At 44.3% G+C, this 12,031-nt stretch overlaps 1 protein-coding gene across 1 annotated transcript in view; it reads left to right on the top strand.

Moving 5' to 3' along the window:
* The window catches only part of LOXHD1 (lipoxygenase homology PLAT domains 1), a 79,757-nt gene that overhangs the window by 27,090 nt on the left and 40,636 nt on the right, over window positions 1–12,031 (top strand). The window contains exons 13-16 of the mRNA XM_058824078.1: window positions 552–706; window positions 1,487–1,696; window positions 3,746–3,869; window positions 7,421–7,629. Coding sequence (XP_058680061.1) covers window positions 552–706; window positions 1,487–1,696; window positions 3,746–3,869; window positions 7,421–7,629 — 698 coding nt within the window. The remainder of the gene's footprint in view (window positions 1–551; window positions 707–1,486; window positions 1,697–3,745; window positions 3,870–7,420; window positions 7,630–12,031) is intronic.

The raw sequence follows: 12,031 nt of genomic DNA, 5'->3' as shown, positions 1-12,031 counted from the left end.
AAGCTAAAGAGAAAGGGTACTTAAACAGCACAGCTCCAGCCCTTCCTTAATTAAATACTCTCTCAGCAAAAGGACCCAGAAACCTGTTCTCTGTCTGTATGGGGAATTTGTAGAGATACATGCCATTAACTCCTGTAGTAATTGCACATCTGAATTCCCAGTCTTTGTTTATGGAAGATGGAGTATTAAGGATTCACAGCTCTGAGTGGCTTGTTCTCAGATCTGTGTCCCTGGAGCCTCTGTCTGAGAAGGTGCTGAGCTCCCTCACCTCTATCGACTTCCCATCCCATAATGGCCATAATGATTCTTTGCATTTTTAACCATGAGCTGTGTGATCAAAGCAACATACAGGCATTGATTAGCTGGAAAAGGGAAAGTCAGCAAATGTCTTTGCTGTGGATTGGAGACCTCAAAGAAAAACCACATGGGGTTTAATACCTCTACAAGTGATGAGCAGAAAACCTGGGGAACATTTTCTTAGGTAAATTCAGTGTCTAACAAGGATCTTAATATTTCATCTGACCAGAAACCAGCTCTGTTTCTTTCTGCAGTTCACACCTACAAGATCAGCGTGTTCACTGGGGATATCTACGGTGCTGGGACAGATGCCAATGTCTTCCTAAATATCTACGGAGACATGGGGGACATGGGGGAGAGAAAACTCAGCAAATCCGAAACAAACTTCAACAAGTTTGAAAGAGGACAGGTACAAATGTGAAGGGTTAATGACACTTTCCGTTTCTCAGTCTTCAATCTGTCAAGTCAATGACTGCCTTTATAGGCTGAGTTTTCCTATGAGGGATGAATTGATTGATTCCATTTACCACATTCATTACCTCTTAAAATGCTTTGTATGGGTTGTCAGCTGGGTATTACAGCTGACAGGCACTGCAGCAAACAGGCAGATGTTCCTATGAAGTCATTGATGGACAAATTATGAGCTTGGTCATGGAAACTGCTGGAGCTGTGAGCTGCAGATTCCCACAGTCCCTGTGCCACTGACTTGCATGTACACAGTACATGCTGGAATTCACCACAAAACTTGTTAAATTGATGGGACTTAAACTTCAGCTGTATCTGGGAAAGTAACACCAAAAGTGATGTCCTGTGGCCAACCCATGGGTTGCTTGGATAAAATGGTGGCAAGGATTGACTTATCTGGATTGTTCATGCAAATCTAACTGGATTAGAAAGGGAAGTCTACTTAAAAATCTCCCAGGATTTCAATATTCTAACTGGTTGTAGAAGCGGTGTTTCTTGCAGCTCCCCTCCTAGCAGAAGCAGGCTTTAAAGCATTTCCCTGAAGAACAGTTTTAGCTTACAGATATGCCTTAGTAGGCTTCTGCAAAGCTTTTAGCCAAATGCCATCCAGCAATATGGAATTTAAACATATGTGTTCTGTAGCCTCCTTTTTGTGCCTTTTTCCTAGTAGATGGTCTGTTGAGAGTTTTGTTAACAGAATCCACTGCTCTTGAACACCCTGCAGGAGGACACATTCACCATACAGGCTGTTGACCTTGGCATCATATACAAGATCAAGATTCGCCATGACAATAGCATGATCAGCCCTGACTGGTTTCTGGAGAAAGTGGAGATCCTGGATGAAACCACAGAGGAGTCGTTCGTTTTCCTGTGCGAGCGCTGGCTCTCTAAAAAGAAAGAGGACAAAAAGATAGAGCGGACACTTTATGAGCAGGTACAGTTATGGCTCACAGCAGATTCCATAAAAAATAAAACTCTCATAAAAATAAAATTCTTGAATATCTGGTGGAAGTCCAAGGCAGCTCATTAGGGACTCAGAGGGCGTTTGGCTTATCCAAAATGAATTTCTGGTTTTCAAATGAGGGCTGAAATTAAGGCCACTCTCAGCCCATTATCACTAGCTCTGTAATTTGCAATTTCAGCAGAAAAATCAAGGAGTGAAAGTAAGAAACCCTTCAGATGAGAGTTCGCTACCTTGCTGATACACAGCATTTCCCTGCTGCTGTCCTTGCCATGCCCACAAAGCAGGTGATTAGTTGGTCTCACTATTCAAAGTCCTCCAACCAGAGTGGTGGGTCCATTCACTTCATCCTCACTTGGACTGGGTGATTTATTTCTTTTCAGATCCCCATTCCACCACTGCCTGACATAAAAGCCAGGTCCCTCTGCTACCACTCAAAGCACCAAATGTTTTTCACTGAAGTGTCCTTTCTACTTGCACGCTCTCCATTGCTTATCAGCCTAGTGCAGCTAATTAGAATTCGAGGTACATGCTCTAATTAAAATTAGCAAACAAGATTAATAGACTTCTCTTACTTCTATACAGTGAGACATAATAAAGCAGCTGATTATAAGTTCATTTTATTTAAGGAGTCCACTTTGCAAAGTGCGCTGTAAGTGATGGTTACCACTAAAGTGATCATCAATGGAATTGTCCTGGACTCATCCTGAAGGCAGCAGAGTGGATGTAAGAGGAGTTACACCATGGATGAGTGTTGCCTTATGCTGCCTCATAAAACTGCAGCACACAACCCTGTCAGTGCTTCTGGACAGCCTTACTCTGTTGCTTATATCAATTCATAATGAGGAAAAACTAATCACTCAATTTTTTTATGTTATTTGACAGTGTGCCTCACACTGTCAAATAATTATTTGACATTAGCCTCACATCTATTTTTTTTACAAAAGCCTCACATTTGTTAGACAATGACACCAAATGCATTGTTAGTAACTCTTCAAACACAGCCAGTGTTTCCCATCACTCAGGTTTGCAGTACTCTGCCTCTTGTGATATTTGACCTGTACCTAATGAGCAGCCCTGGGAGAAGGAGCTGGGGGTGCTGTGGGTGAGAGCTGGGCCTGCCCCAGGCTGAACCCCCTGCCCTGGGCTGATCCCCAGCGTGGGCAGCAGGGCAGGGGGATCCTGCCCCTGTGCCCCTGGGCTCAGGTGAGAGCCCACCTGCAGAGCTGCCCCAGCCCTGGCTCCAGCAGCACAAGGAGCTGGAGCTGCTGCAGGGAATTCAGAGGCACCAACGTGATCAGAGGGATGGAGCAGCTCTGCTGAGAGAATTGGGACTGTTCAGCCTGAGAAGAGGCAGCTTTGGGGTGACCCAACTGCAGCCTTCCAGTGCCTGAAGAGAGATGACAAGAAAAATGGAGAGAGACAATTTAAAAGGGCCTGGAGTGATGGGACAGGAGGGGTATGGGTTCAGATTGAAAGAGAGATGGTTTAGATTTCATATTAGAAAAAATTCTTCCCTGTGAGGATGGGGAGGCCCTGTGGATGCCCAGAGCAGCTGTGGCTGTCCCTGGATCCCTGGCAGTGTCCAAGGCCAGGTTGGATGGGGCTTGGAGCGACCTGGGATAGTTGAAGGTGTCCCTGCCGATGGGGAGTTGGAGCAAGATGACATTTAAGGTCCCTTCTGTGATCCTATGAGCTCTGGCACTGCTCCATTGATCTGAATTTCAGACAACCTCAGACAATTTCAGACAGGCAGCACAGAAAAGGTCACAACTCACAAGAATCTTATGTCTGTTATATTTTCTTTTAATGTAACACACATCCAAAACGGCCTGCCAGGGTTACCAATGAAGTAAATGAAAATCCACCAGTACAATACAAGTCACATTTATTCAAGCTACACTGACCAAAAAGGTACCTGGGGGACTAGAGGCATTTCTTCTCATGTTCTTGGAGGCACAAGGAAACAGGGGACACCACGAGAGTTCAGCCTCATTATTTTCCCAACCATTCCCCACCCAGAGCTACAATGGTGAGCGTAACAGCCTGGATGGAGCCTCGCTCAGTGTGTCCAGCCAGGACAGCAATGCCAACACAAAGGAGCCCAAAAAGTCCAACCTGGTCAAGGCAGCAGAGGAAGGCTCACGTGAGTGGCAGTGCCTGGGTGTTTGGTTGCATGCACCCCTGTGCTCCTGGCTTTCAGTGCTTAAGAAGCTGCATTCATCCCACTGAAGAGCCAGGAGAGGCAGAACAATTACTTCTCTTCCCTTGTGCTGTGACTGCTTTGGGAAAGGCTGGATTAGGACTTGTATTTCTGTGTTTGCAGTGCTTAAGAGGTTGTGTTCATCCTGCTGAAGAGCCAGGAGAGGCAGAACAATTACTTCTCTTTCTTTGTGCTGTGACTGCTTTGGGAAAGGCTGGATCAGGACTTGTGTTCCTGTGTTTGCTGCTTTTCCTGCAGCTCTCTGACCTCAACAGTGGGATAAGTCATGAAATTCACAGAAAATCAAGTGTTTCCAAACTGTTTGTTTGACTCAATTGAGATGATGTTTCAAGATGAAATGTTATTTAATTTGAATTTAAATCTGATTTATTTTTAGAACTGGTTTAGGTTTCTTTTTCCTTGCCACACATAGTGTGCATCACAACAGCTGTCCTGTGGGTCTAGTGGAGAGTGTCCCTGCCCATGGCAGGGGACTTGGAATGAGATGAACTTCAAGGACCCTTCCAACCTTGCTTTTCTATGATTCCATGATTTAGATACCCTTTTTATGACTACCTCGGCATTCCAGGACAATGTCTTAAGAGCTAAATTGAAACCACAGCTCTTTGATATCCTACACGAGGCCTTTTAGCTTTAGATTAAGATTTTAGATGTGTGATTACAATACTATGTTTTATTGACTGAGCAGCAGCTGCATCACAGTTACTGTCTGTCTATGTGCTTTTAATCCACAGCAAGTGCAAAATGATTAAATTTATCTTAAGCTTCCATGGTAAATGAAGTGAAAATTATGTCATTTTCCTTAGGAGCTAAAGATAGCTCTCCAGGGGGACTCACACAGAGCCCAGAGGTGGTCACAGGGATGGTTTGCAGCTCCTCTGATGCCCAGTAGCTTGAGGTGTGATACCTGGGTTGCACATCCCACACCTTTCACTTGGAGACAGATTTAATGCTGCACATTGCTAAACCTGGCCTGCAACCCATGTGTCTTGGGGCAGTCCTTCTTTTGCAATCCCACATTGTGTTCAAATAAAAAAAAAAAGTTATTTCCATGTTCCCTCTGATATTACTTCTGTGCAGTGACAATGGATAACATCTGCCACGTTGACATCGCGTGTAGTTTCACAAATAATGGGTGAAATATCATCATTTCCCAGGAGAGCTCCTCTCCAGCAGAGCTAGGAGAGCAGTTCCCATTGTCCTCATTGTGCCAGGGTCCTTGTTCCCCTGAGCCCTGGAGCCTGTCATCACCACTATCTCTGCTCAGTGGCATGGCCTCGTTAAGGAAGCTGCTTCCTGAAGGAATGTCAGATTTCCTGAAGGAATGTCGGATAAGATGGACTGGGTGAGCCAGGCAGCCATCTTCCCAGTGGGATAAGAAGCCAGCTCAGCTGGCTCACTATGGAACAGGGATTTGGCTGGGAAAGGGAGGGAATTTTGTCACTCAGCCCAGTCCTGACTGTGCTGAGATCAATCTGGCAAATGCCTCCGAGGGGCAGGAGGTGCAGGATGTGAGGATGGAGCTCAGGGAAAAGTCCTCTTGGCTAGGATGCAGCTGGAATCTGAACTGGGAACCTTCTCCCATGCTGGAGATGGCATGGATGGATCCCTAAGGAAACCCACACTCCTGAGAAGGGAACACATGGCCTCAAGCAGCCTGAACCCTGTGCTGGCACTCAAGGACAAGGGGAGATGGGCTGGAGGACCTGGGGTGTCCTGCTGTGGCCGTTTGCTGCAGGTTTTGCTTTCTCCTGTGTTTGAAAAAGGGGTAATAGGAGTCCCAGATAAAGGGGGAGAGAACAGAGAGGGAAGATAAACTAATTTAGGGATCCATTTTTCCAGTTTTCAGAGGAAAGAACAGCAAAGGATGTTTCCTGCCTTCTGATAGTAAGCTACTCTGGATCTCTGTGTCCATTATTTAAAGTGGGAAATTATAGCTACTCAAAGTTCTCATTTCTTTTTTATAGGTGCTTCAAGTACCTTGGGTTAAGGATCACCTAGAAATGCTGGTAGTTCTCTGAACCTAGTCTGTCACAGCAGAACAGGACAAAACCCATATGGAAGAAAATGTCCCTATTCAAAATATACTTTATTTTAAAGTCTGGAGATGTCCTAAACATGACCCCTTAATATATTCTTATAAAATCTACCTTGACTACAACTAAACCCCTTTCCTGCTAAATGCATCATTGTGGTGATATACCCACTAGAATGTAAATTATACCACAAATGGGAGAATAAATCTTGCCTAATCATCATCTCATTTTATGTTGGTACATAAAATCCTCAAATTGGAGCTGAACGAATCTTTTTGGGTTCTGCTCTGTCCAGAGGTAAGGACAGATTTGTTCAGCATGAATTTATGCCTTCTCTGATGTTGTAAAAGTATTCTGAGTCTGATGTGAAGTATACATATTTTCTAGTACAAACCCCACCTCAAAAATGTTGCTAGTCATCATAAAGCAAAATTAGATGTCAATCTTGGGTAATTTGAAAACCAGCCAAATTTTTTTTTGTCAACTTACAAACTTTTTTATTTTTAATCAGAAGAGTGATGATGAAGCCAGGCTGCTTCCAGTCTGTGACGAAGCAAGTTTCAGAGCTCTGAGTCTTGTCAGAACTGTTTGAACAGCCCTGCACAAATGTTCTGAGAAATCAAACGAGTATTCAGCGACCAATTCTGCACCGCCTGCTCGGCTTACCCAAATGAGCTTTTGGAAAGCCTTTGAAAAGCAGTCTGGCACTTCCTCCCTTTTAACAGCTGAACTGAAATTTCTGAAAACCACAGAAAAACCACCTCCTCTTTTACCAAGCCTTGCCCTGAAGGTTTTCCCCCCAACCAAAATGGTTATGCAACACACAGACATATTGAGCGACTTACCTTTAATACAATGAACTGTTCTCTTCTGTCTGGGTTTGTACGGGGATGCTGAAACCGTGAGCTGCCCCATAGATCACAGCAATCCTTGAATGAAGCACAAAGGAGAGCATTTGTGGTTGTTCTGGGACATTCAGTCAGTGATGGCTTACCTTGGAGTCAGCACAGATTTATTTGTCTTTATTGAATGGGGAGTGTAAGATCACTTTAGCCTAATAGCCTGTTTAAGATTTAGGTGCTCAGACTCATCTTCAGGAAGGTCTCTTGGTGTCAATAAGGGTTCAGACCTTCTGCTGTTCTGTCGTGCATATAGGGAGAAATCTGGACTTACAGCCTTCTTGAAGCCAGTAGGGTTGTCTGGGGAAATTAACCCTTGCAGAATTCAGTCCCAAGCACGCTATGGGAAAGTGGTCTCCAAAGCACACTTGTGGCCCAACAAAGCATGATGTTATCACTTCTCCAAATGAATTCAATGGGATGTGAACCTATTTGGCACGCACAGCTGCTCCCTCTGATGGGATGGGTTTTCTCAAGTCTCATAGAAGTGCATATGTGTGTGGGTTTTGTGATGAGCAAACCTCTCTCTGTGTGGCAGTGATCCCGTACCACATCACCGTCACGACGGGCACGGAGTACGACTCCAGCACCGACAGCCGCGTGTTCATCATCATCATGGGCCCACAGAAGCTGCGGACTGAGAGGCTGTGGCTGGATCTCCCAGAAGGAAAGGACGAATTTGCAGATGGCTCTGTGGAGAAATTTTCAGTTTGGGGCCTAGATGTTGGGGAGATCAAAAAAGTGGAGGTATGTTGTGAACGCAGCGCAAGCGCCGGAGGCGTATGAAATACGTGGCCAAATAAAGCACGTGGTTCTGTTATTCTTAGCAGTGGAGGAAAGGCTCTTGGGTCTAGAAAGAATGTAAACAAGACTTTGCTGATGAGATTTTGCATGCCTCTGAATCTGTAAATAAGTATGCTTTACTTTGCATAAAACCAGGATCCTCGTGAAGCGGAAGAGAATTGTGAATTATAAAGAAGTTATAACACATCCCTGTTTTGCCCCATCCCTGGCACTGCTTTTTCTTACTCAATCCCTGCTATTGCCAGATGCAGTAAAGCTTCCCAGGATGCAATTCTTCATTGGTCTTTTTTACTAGTTGATTTTTTTCACTACTTCCAATAGGGTTTCATAAATTGTGAGAAACACATCTTGTATAATTTCCCAGATAAACAGGAAAATTGTTTTCACAGCTTGGAGGACACAGACTTAGAGAAGAAAATTAATCATAATTTGTAAGTAATGTGCTCAAACAGATTTCGGTACAGGAACCATTTTTTCTGTTATGGCTCAGGGAGACACAATTTGCATAGACTTTCCATCACCAGGCTTAAACTTGGCATGAATATTCCAGAGCGTTTGTGTACATCATTCTTGTTTCATATGGCAGTTCCACCTCCTTAAATCTTGCTCCAGCCCCTCAAGTACTGAAACCCACAGCACTTGAGGATTCTAGGAGCCTATTTAATTTTGTTTTTACCACATCCCTTTGTGGAAGTAATCCTATCTGTTGATGTGTGTGCCTGTATAATGGCAAAGAGACAAGAAAGAAAGAGAAATCCTAACTAATGAGAAAATCCTTGCATCTGTATGTACTGCTGTTGCAGCTGAGGGACTGTCACTCACACTGACTTTCACTCAAGCAATGAATTCTGACATCTTGAGAAATCTCTGTATCAGATTTGAGTTTATTATCAAGCCATTTTCTTAATGCACTCCCAGTTATTTTGTATCAGTGGCACTTTCTGTCTGGCCCATCTCGAGGTCAAACTTTTTATAGTGAAGCAAGTGCATCAATCCTTCTCTTCCACATTGTGCACACAGGGAAACAGCCAGGGAGTGGGACAGAGAGGGAGGAAAATAACAGTGTCACCCTCAGGGTCAGAGAGACAGGAAGAACAACCTGAAGAAAGAAATATAAAGGGATGCTGGAAAAGATACAGTGAATAGGGTAGGGAATGGGTAGAAAAAAGAAGTAGGAGAAGACGCTTTGAAATAGGCAGAAGCAAGGCAAAAATTAATTTGAAAAGGAATACAAATGGGAAAGAAGATAAGAGGTTGCAAATAAAATGTAGAGAGCTAGGAAAAGAAATAACATATATCTTTCAGGCTGGTGATGTTCCTGTGCACTCTTTCACCCCTGTACTGAGTGATCTCACCAGCCTGCTGCCTCACCCCTGGCTCCCTGTTCCCTTCTGGTTTGTGACTCCCCAGCTCACAGCTGAAGGAGCCACCTGCTCCTGGCCTTCTGCCTTCCCTCACACAGTGCCCTCAGCTTGGAAGGTCCCCTCTTTTGGACCCGTGTCCCAGGGATGACATTGATGTGCTAGTCTGCCGTGGTTGCCATGGCACCAGCCCGCATTTTCCTTCTAGAAAATTGCAGTGTTCGGGGACATTGCAGAAAATTGCTAGTTATCTACTTGGGGAAAAGTGAGGAACAGTTCGTTCTTGGGTTTGGCATTTGTCTGTTTGTGTGGAAGGTGAAAAGTTCTGAGTGTGAGTTACCATGTGAAAACAGCAGAGTATGAGGATTAAGTTTCCAGGAGCCCTCTGTACAACCCAGGCAGCAGACTGTACATTTAGCAGGGCGGTGAGATTTGCAGTGTGATTCTACTCCTGGTTTGGTATTATGCACCTGCTACAAATGCACTCCACTGAGAGCAGAAACAGTGGAACATGAAGTAATTTGAAAGGGCCACATTTATTCCTGTCTTGTAAGCCTACAAATATAATATTTACTACTGGTGGACTTTAATAGACACTCTGACATGAAAACAAAAAACACAAGTTATTTGGTGTAGACACTTTATACTGTGTTTTCAAAGTAATTTTGAGTATTTCTTCTCCACATGAATGAAAGTATCTCTGTTTCTAGGCTGTTGTTGCTGCAGGGAGACATAGATATGTCTAGGAGAGTCCTGCATTGGTTTGTTTTCACGAACGTCTTCTGGTTCAAAGCCTCTCCCCACCATGAACACAGAGGAAGATCAAGGACACTGAAATGTTGCAAATGCAAGTCCAGTCCCTCAGGGACTAGGGACCTGACCCTCAGGTCTCTCTAGTATTCCCTGAACCTTCTTTCCACAAATATTCTCTCAGATTTTCCCTCTGCCATTGTGCTCAGTTTCTATGTGATCCTGAGATGCCCAGTATACACTGTGAATCTCAGTCTCAGTGAAGTGCAATCCCTCCTCCCCCAGAAAGACAGGAGGAACAAGGTATGAACGTTTTCAAACAGCCCAAGTAAGGATCCACCTGTCTTTGAAATTCTGTCACTCTAATTTAGCTCAAACATCTCAGCCCAACCCACTTGCTGTGATATTGATATGCCACATCCAGGCTATGCTGCTGGTGTGGCCATGGCTTGGCATTATTCACTCCATTGGCATGGTCTGTCTGAAGATCTACCTGGAACTGAAACTCAAATCCTGGTGCTCTGCTCCTGAAGTCCAGCCACAGGGAAGTCTTGGCTGGCACAGACTGAATTTGTCCCAGAATTTACATTTTTCTTGAGGTCCTTGGAAAGTTGTTAGTGCACAGGTTCTCCAAGGCAGCTGGATGCACAGGTTGTTTCCTTCTGGCTGTCACTGATACCAAAGAAGTTTAAGTTTGCTGTGAAGATGTGGCAGCTAGCAAGGTCTTGGAAAGAAACTTTTCACAGAGAAGCTGTGCAAAGATGGATATCCCATCATGGAATTGTTCAAGGGTAGGCTGAATGGGGCTTGGAGCAGCCTGGATAGTGGAAGGTGTCCCTGCCCATGGCAGCAGGGTTAGAATGAGATGGGCTTTCAAGTCCTTTATGATTCTATGATGTGAGCAGGTGGGGGTGTGCAATGAACCCAAAAGACCAGCTAATTTTATGAGGCTTATTAGGATTTTTCCTCCAGCCGCTTTGTCACTGCAGAACCATGGCCCTGAACTTTTCCCACTACCACATCCATGCCATCCTGCACCAGAGCTGCACTAAGACACTGACTTTGGGCTCAGCCAAGCTGGCAGGGAGGGAATGGGAAGGCAAATGTTATATTCCCATTCACCTCACACCCCAAGAATCCGAGGATTAATGCATCCATTGTAGAGTTGAATTTCCCTAGTGGTTAGCTCTAATTTTCTGCAGCTGCACAGACATTAGTACAGCAATAATACTCCTAATAGCAGTGATGGCTGAGACCGTCAGACAGAAAAGATCACTTGTTTTTGGGAAAAAAATAGTTACCACAGATATATCACCCTAGATGAATCTGTTATTAAAAATTGCTTTCTGAGCCTCCCTAAATATCCTAATAATTTAAAAACAAAAACCAGTGAGGTATTTGGATTAAGGACCTCATTTTCCTGGAAATGACAGAAACAACATTTTCTCTGAAAATAATTAAGTGCAGTTAGGTCTTTTATGGACAGATAGCTCATTGGAATGACTGACCAAGGTTGATACATTAACTTCGATACATAATTTTGCTTCCAAGTCTGCCCCAGGTTGAATTCCCTACCTTCTTTTAGAGAGACACATGTAGGTTCTTGGAGAGATTTACACTGTCAACATTGTTTTGCTGCTGATATACCTACAGGAACCCTGGGTTTTGGCTGATTCAGTTCCAGGTGGGCTCTGGATTTCATCATTAACTCATTCCTGCACTGTCTCTGTATTTCTGCAGGATATCTGCCCCTGCTGCCACCTCTAGTATTCTTCCTCTTTCCACTTAAATTTTTTCAGGAGCTCCTTGTTAATCCATGCAGGCTTGTGGCCACCCTTATGTGCCTTCCTGGTCTCCAGGACAGATCATTCTTGAGGCTGGAGGAGGTGGTCCTTGAAAATCAACCAGCTACAGATGTAACTCCATCTGTTGTCTCCTGTACAAAGACAGAGCTTTTGCACTCCAAGGGGATGGGAAGCAGAGAAACAGCCTCATACATTCAGTTCACTGTTATGTGGATTTGTGAGGGAAGTGCTTGTAATAATACACGTGGGTGTTTGCTGAGCGTCTTTCCTCTTGGCTATAAAGCTTTGAATAATCACTTCCAAGTGTAGTGACAGAAGTGGAAAGGCTTGTAAAGGTGGAGAAGTGTGTCTGCTGCCAAGTGAAAATGAGCCTATAGAGATCAATGGGGCAGGAGCAGAGTGACAAGAGGCTGGACATGTTTCCATGTA

This window comes from Ammospiza caudacuta, chromosome Z (genome assembly GCF_027887145.1).
Source record: "Ammospiza caudacuta isolate bAmmCau1 chromosome Z, bAmmCau1.pri, whole genome shotgun sequence".
NCBI lineage: Eukaryota > Metazoa > Chordata > Aves > Passeriformes > Passerellidae > Ammospiza > Ammospiza caudacuta.
Note: the sequence above shows the minus strand (reverse complement) of the source record. Positions and strands in the feature narration are given on the sequence as shown.